This window comes from Triticum aestivum, chromosome 3A, assembly GCF_018294505.1.
Source record: "Triticum aestivum cultivar Chinese Spring chromosome 3A, IWGSC CS RefSeq v2.1, whole genome shotgun sequence".
NCBI classification, from domain to species: Eukaryota; Viridiplantae; Streptophyta; class Magnoliopsida; order Poales; family Poaceae; genus Triticum; species Triticum aestivum.
In genome coordinates, this window is record NC_057800.1 from 218309785 (window position 1) to 218316455 (window position 6671).

Consider the following 6671-nt stretch of genomic DNA (forward strand, 5'->3'; position numbering starts at 1 on the left):
ATCATTAAAGTAGTGATAACGCTCTTATACAGAGGGAGTAGATTGGAAGTTAAAAAAAAAAACATACAGTACACAGGAAAAGATAAACGTTTTTAAGATGGAAGGGGAGTGCGTCCGCCGGACCACCACCTACCAAGTCACCAAACTATCCATGCACCGAATAAACGGTGGACAAAGATTGTTCCACACGTTGTTGGTCCTGGCCAAAAAAACAAACAAACAAATAAAAAAGATGTCGACCGAGCATCCTAAGCTGGGACTGGACTCGGGCGCGTGGGCACATGACGGTGCCGCCGCGGTGGGGTCCGTCCACCCCGGGCCAGGGCCGTGGCAGCAGCAGCAGCAGCGGGCAGGAGGAGCGACCGACCGTCAGGACGACCGCGCATTGAATGCGGCCCGCGGCTTGCTGCCCACTCCCCCCACCACTTTTCCCTTTTGCGTTTCCACCCCCGGCTTCCCCTTGGTCTCACCAGCCAGCCCCGCTTCTTGGCGCCTACGCGACGTCACCACGCGCTGTCCGAGCCACGACACCCCCCACCCCAAGCGAGAGAGAGGGAGTGAGTGAGTCCCACTCACGCAGAAAAGGCCACACGACGCGAGCGTAGTACGGGACGAGCGGGGGCTGCGACTGCAAGGGAGGGAGAGGGAAGGGGGAGAAGAGGAGTCCGGAGGAAGCAACACCCAAGAGCGAGAGAGATTTTGCTTCGCTTTCGCCCCTGCTCGAGCCGTCCTCTGCTCGCGCGGCAGCCGGGCGAGCGCGGTCCGGCCCGATCCCCGCCCGATCGCCGCGGCGGGAGGAGCATTCGGGGAGCTGCTCGATGATGGAGTCGTACGCCGCGTCCCCCAAGGACGGCGGCGCCGAGGGCGGCCGCGCCGACGCTGCCACTGGCCTGGAAGGTACGGCGCTCAATTCCGGCCCCGATGTGCGCAATTTCGGGCCGGCTGTTTCTGCGCGTGTGTTTTGGGAAAGGAGGGGTTTGTGTGTCCTTTGCTTGCTAGGGTTTTGGATCTTCGATGCTGCCTGATCCGTACGAATGTCGCTGCGTGCCGCGGCCTTTTGTGTTCTCGCAGAGTCGATGTGGAGGCTGGGGCTGGCCGGCGGAGAGGAGGCCGCCGGGGAGGGGCTGCCGGAGCGCCCGGGCGAGGCCAACTGCGTCTACTACCTCCGCACGGGGGCCTGCGGCTACGGGGAGACCTGCCGCTACAACCACCCTCGCGATCGCGCCGCCGCGGTGAGCCGGACCGCTTCTCTTCTCCCGATTTTATTTCCCCCATCATGCTCTGCTTCACTTCAGTCTAGTTTTGGGACTTGCTACTTACGACTCGCCAGTCCCTGATAATGACCGACAGGTTCAATTACAGCTGGTTGGTGCGGAGGGGAGCTTCCGGCTCAAGCCTCTTGCTGTGATTGAATCGAATTGATTCTAGTTATGGTTTAGGAGCCTGTCACGAGCCCATGGAAGTGAAACTTGATTGTGCAGTCGTCGGTTGCTGTCGTTGATTATGTGATTGACTCGTTCTATAATAAGCCTTCTTGTCTTAGTCTCGCGGTTGATGTTGATAATTCGAAGGCCCACTTTCTGCTTACGCTGCCACTTGCTTATGATATAGGCCTGATCAGTCACTCGGTCATATGGTCATTTTTCTATTAGGATTATTTTTACCTTGCAGCACAAGTAGATAGCCGTGTTCACATGTTTCCAGTGAGTTGTTGTACAAGTGAGAACTTTATATAGAGTATACCACCTATTCAAGGAGCTTGAATTGAAGGTATAAACATGTTTTGTGCTCTGTTTTTTTAGTTTGATGGAGGGACAAGGACCGCACGCACAGTGGAGTACCCAGAACGCCCAGGTCAGCCACCGTGTGAGGTAATGAAACTAGTCCTCTTCTTGCCAATAGTCGAAAACTCGCTCACTCAGTGATATGAAATTGTATGGAATAGAAGATCTTTCCTTTAGAAGCTGGTACTTGCTATTTCAGTCATCACATATGCATTTTTTATATCAGTGTTTCATATTTTTTTTGCAGTACTACATGAAGAATGGGACTTGTAAGTTTGGCTCTAATTGCAAGTATAATCATCCCAGAGAAGGCGGTTCTGTACAACCAGTTGTCTTAAATTCCTGTGGTTACCCTCTGCGTCTGGTGGGACTGTTTGTTCAATCCAAATTTTGATCTAGTCTTGGCCCTTCTTTTTCCAATATCTAATGAAGATTCTTTTCGTTATGCAGGGTGAGAAAGAGTGTTCCTACTATATCAAAACTGGCCATTGCAAATTTGGATCAACATGTAAATTTCATCACCCAGAAGGGCCAGAACATGGTGTTGTTTCAGAGACACCAAACATGTATCCACAAGTGCAACAACTGCCTGTCTCTTCCCCTCTTCCATACCCACCTCTAGCCAGTTGGCAATTGGGGAGACCTTCTGTTCTGCCAGGATCATTTTTCCCGGGCTCTTATCCTCCAATGATGCACCCATCTGCAGTCATGCCAATGCAGGGATGGAACCCTTACATGGTAAGTTTCTAATACTGTATTCCTTCTCATTTTGAACTTTGTGCTACAAATAGTAGATCATCGAGCAAGGGTGTTTTATATGAAATGAATCTTTTAATCTGGACCAAAGTATTAAGAAAATAAATTTGGAAGGTCTCTTATTAATGATACAACGTTTACTGTCTAATTTCACAAACTCACAATGTAGCAGGAGCATTGTGTTGTAACAGAAGATTAAAAAAATGACCCAAAATATCATTTTGTACTTATGTGTTATGAAGATTGTGATGCATTGTCAGAAAAAGAAAATACTGAACTGCCCTGATGACTTTATTCTCTTTTATTTTCTTATTAGCCACCTATCAACCAAGTCGCGTCAGCTGGGGGACAGCAAACTGTTCAGGCAGGACCATTGTATGGCTTATCACACCAAGGGCCTCCATCTGCAGTTGCTTATGGCAGTAATTATGCATCGTTGTCTTCTTCAACATGGCCTTCAAGTGACAAACAAGAAGTTGTCTTTCCAGAGCGGCCTGGGCAGCCTGAATGCCACCACTACATGAAGACAGGGACCTGTAAATTTGGATCCACATGTAAATACAATCATCCTCAATACCTGAGTACACCTAGGTCCAACTATATGCTGAGCCCTCTAGGTCTTCCAATTCGGCCGGTGAGTAGCTCTTATACGCCAGTCTGATTTTTTTGCATTGAAGTACTATGTTATCTTAAAATGGAAGTTAAACCAAAAGCATACCACTGAATCATCATTTTGATGTTGTCCTTGATCAGATTGACATCACATCTTATTGTTCTGATACTGCAAAGTTGATAAGTGAAGTTTCATTTACTCGTGTAGTTTAGTCTAATTGCAAATTGCATAGTTAGGGAAGTAGTGATCATTCAGTTTTCCAGTCATTACAGGTTTTGAGTGTTACTGTTGGACTTGAAAGTAGTGCAGCTAGGTGGTATTCTGTCATAGAGGAATTATTGGTGAATGCTATGATTTTGGATCAAACATCGATCAAGTAGCCATACTTTAAAGAGCGGATTCCATTGCTTTAGTTCATCAGCAAATACACCTTCCATATACTCTGTAGAACTGTTGAAAGTTCTGCCATGTAATTGCACCTTCAAGTCTGATTTTAGCCCATTGTATAGTCGACTAGAATGTGAAGCAAAGCCAACTATATAAAATTTACTTTTTTTAAGTCCGTAGCAGAACATGTGCATGCAAGAGGGTCTATTCTGCGTCCATTGACCTTCTCTTCTAGTTTTTGTATATCCAAGAATATTATGTGTAGGACAGTGTTTTGTGAATCATCAATCAAATGTAGATCGATGTTCATATTATTTAGGTAGGAGGCATACGAGTTTTGACCTTGTGGTACTTATTTGATTCTTCTTAAATTCAGTGTCCAGTGTAGATTGTGTTTAGTGCAAGTTTAACGGTTTCTTTGCACCAACGCAGAAAATAATGATGGCAAAGGGTAGGGAAGAAACTTCTGAGCATTGGAAAATAATAAGATAGGATACTTGCTGCATGCAGGATTCTTGCTGCATTGCATGCTTTTGGAAACCACTCTTCTGGGTTTTTGCATAACTAATGTCTTCTGTTTATTGCTCACTAGCTTGACCAGGTGCTCGTGCTTTAAATGGCTCTGCATCTGTGTAAATTTGACACACAAAGTTTAAAATTGCGAACATATATCTTATGATGAAATCTCTTAATTCTTCCTTCCTCAAAAAAAAAAAAAATCTCGTAATTCTTTGAAGATGGAGGCTTTTATTAATGGAACATACAACACATCCATGATTGTGTTTTCACTGTGTTTATCCAATACTATATTTTTTGCTGGTGGGTACTTCCTTGGGACAATCTCGTGTATGTGTACCATTTCTTCCTTTACATATTTGCAAAACGAAACTACCTCTGACTTGGTCGCAAGTATCTTGATTCTTGACGAACTTAGGGATGGATGTTTGTTCTTGGCATACTGAAGCCCTTTGAGCCACCGCATTAGCCTAAAATACTAACTCGTATAACATCACTCGTAAAATTTGTCAAAATTAGCGACAATTAATATGGATCGGAGGGAGTAGAAAGTTTGTACTGGAGTACCTTGTCCTATCTATGATTCCCTGTTAATCAGGAAAACCTTTCTTTTGCTTCCACTGGAGTTCATAGAAAAATCCCGGAAGTGCAGGTTACTGGGAGGTTATTTCCATATCTGATCAACAGTTGACAGACATCCTTTGGTGTGATGTGTTAGCACCTATCAGTATCGATTTTTTTTTGTCTTAGCCGCAATGGTTATGAATTTAATTGTGTTAACTTTGATTTCTTGCACATCGCAATATGTTCGTCCAAACTTATCTGGGAAAGCACACTTCTCATAAATGCAATGTTCCTGTAGTAGTTCATTTTGGCTGCAAGTTATAAAATGCACAGTAGAATTTAATCTGTTATTGAATTCCTTGTGACAACATGAAAATACACAAGATAATCTGATAAATGGCACTGCACATTGCATATTTTTTTTTAGTTTTGCATATAGAGCAAAATTATGATCAAGTTTCCTTTAATTTGCAGGGTGCCCAGCCATGTCTGTACTATTCACAGCATGGGTTTTGCAAATTTGGTCCCGGATGCAAATTTGATCACCCACTGGGTGCTCTAAGCTACAGCCCTTCAGCATCATCGCTTGGTGACGTGCCTATTGCTCCATATCCTCTCAGTCTCCCTGTTGCTCCTATGGCCCCATCTCCATTATCTTCTGGTCTGCGGCCAGATTACATTCTGGCCAAGGACTCTTCAGCAAATCAGCCAGCGTCACCTGGAACTACATTTGGAAATGCTGGGCAGTTGTCAAAAATTTATGCTCCACACATGCTTCTCCGTCCTCCAACTTCTGCAACCGGTGCCACTGTCACCATCCATGGTGGAGAGTTCTGATCCCATTGCTGGGATGAAAATGGATGTTCAGAAAGCTTCTCAAGATGTTTATTTTGGCGTAGATGAGATGAGATCTCGGCTCGTTTTTGCTCAGATTCGGTTCTACAGCAAATCTGTTTCCACTTCCCCTCTCAGCATCTTCACCCTGAATTCCCACCCAATGTGAATATGGCTGGAGCTGACATAGACAACGACGGCCAAGGTGGCAGTCTTTGCCATCTGAATAAATGCATAGATGGGGAGTGGCAAGCTCGTACCCTGCCATTTTTCTGTTCATTGCTGAATTGGAAGAGGGAGAATCCTGAAATCCACTTAACTGGTGCCCATTCTATCGGTACATAATTATCGAAGGAGGCCACAAGATGCATCATTACAGGGAGGTTTTGTACCTGAAGGCTATTGGGTTCGGCAATCTTGCCCAAATCTTTGCTCATTTAACCATCTCATATGTGTTATGCAACTACGAGTCTACAACTTCTGTAATATGTTATATGTATATTTATAATGCGAACATAAGAACGTCGTAATGGAACACTTGAACCCTCAATGGAATCATCTGCAGCTAAGTCAGCTCAGTTGCTTAATTGTTCATCGGTATAAGTTTGAATCTGTCAGTAGGTAACACCAGTTGTGTGGCTCATTTTGTTCTTGCTGTGAATTTGTTCGCTAAGTTCTCATTTAGACAAGTCCCCACGAGCTCAGCAAGTTCGTTTACTGAGCCAAACAAAACAACGTGTAGAAGCTGCGGTCACTGCTTACCAGGAAAGTATCAGGTGCTGAGATGCTCCCATATTTTTTTTTCTTGTTGAATGTTCATGAGAGGCAAAAACGACAAAATTGACCTGTGGGCGAAATCAATTCACAAACTGAATTGTTTTTTGTTTTTTTAAATCGCTCAACCGTGACGAAATCGATTCACAAACTGGATTGCTTTTTAAAAAATTTCGCTCAACTGACCCTTTTGTGTAGCGCCTGACAGCCAGGCGTTCTATAGTGTAGTGCCTAACTCTCAGGCGCTGCACGTCTGACCAGCATGGCACAGTTGGGTCCCGCACCGAGCGGTGCAACGCCTTCGAGCTAGGCGCCAGACAAGTAATGTGCAGTGCCTTAGAGTTGGGCGTCACATATGTAATGTGCAGCGCTTAGCTAGACATGTAATGTGCAGTGCCTTGGAGCTGGGCGCCACACATGTAATGTACAGCGCCTAGCTCTTA

At 45.1% G+C, this 6671-nt stretch overlaps 1 protein-coding gene across 1 annotated transcript; it reads left to right on the top strand.

Moving 5' to 3' along the window:
- Positions 1-593: 593 nt before the first annotated feature.
- Positions 594-6041, top strand: LOC123061017 (zinc finger CCCH domain-containing protein 5). The gene is made up of 7 exons (XM_044483908.1): positions 594-897; positions 1072-1232; positions 1803-1871; positions 2032-2148; positions 2235-2522; positions 2857-3174; positions 5095-6041. The coding sequence occupies exons 1-7, from the start codon at positions 819-821 to the stop codon at positions 5455-5457; spliced, it is 1395 nt and encodes a 464-aa protein (XP_044339843.1). The 5' UTR covers positions 594-818; the 3' UTR covers positions 5458-6041.
- The last annotated feature ends 630 nt before the right edge of the window (positions 6042-6671 follow it).

Excerpts from the sequence above, each read along its gene's own strand:
- LOC123061017 (XM_044483908.1), top strand. The coding sequence starts at position 819 with ATGATGGAGTCGTACGCCGCGTCCCCCAAGGACGGCGGCGCCGAGGGC. Across the intron at positions 1,233-1,802 it reads CTCGCGATCGCGCCGCCGCG|TTTGATGGAGGGACAAGGAC; the intron begins GTGAGCCGGACC and ends CTGTTTTTTTAG. Across the intron at positions 2,523-2,856 it reads AGGGATGGAACCCTTACATG|CCACCTATCAACCAAGTCGC; the intron begins GTAAGTTTCTAA and ends TTTTCTTATTAG.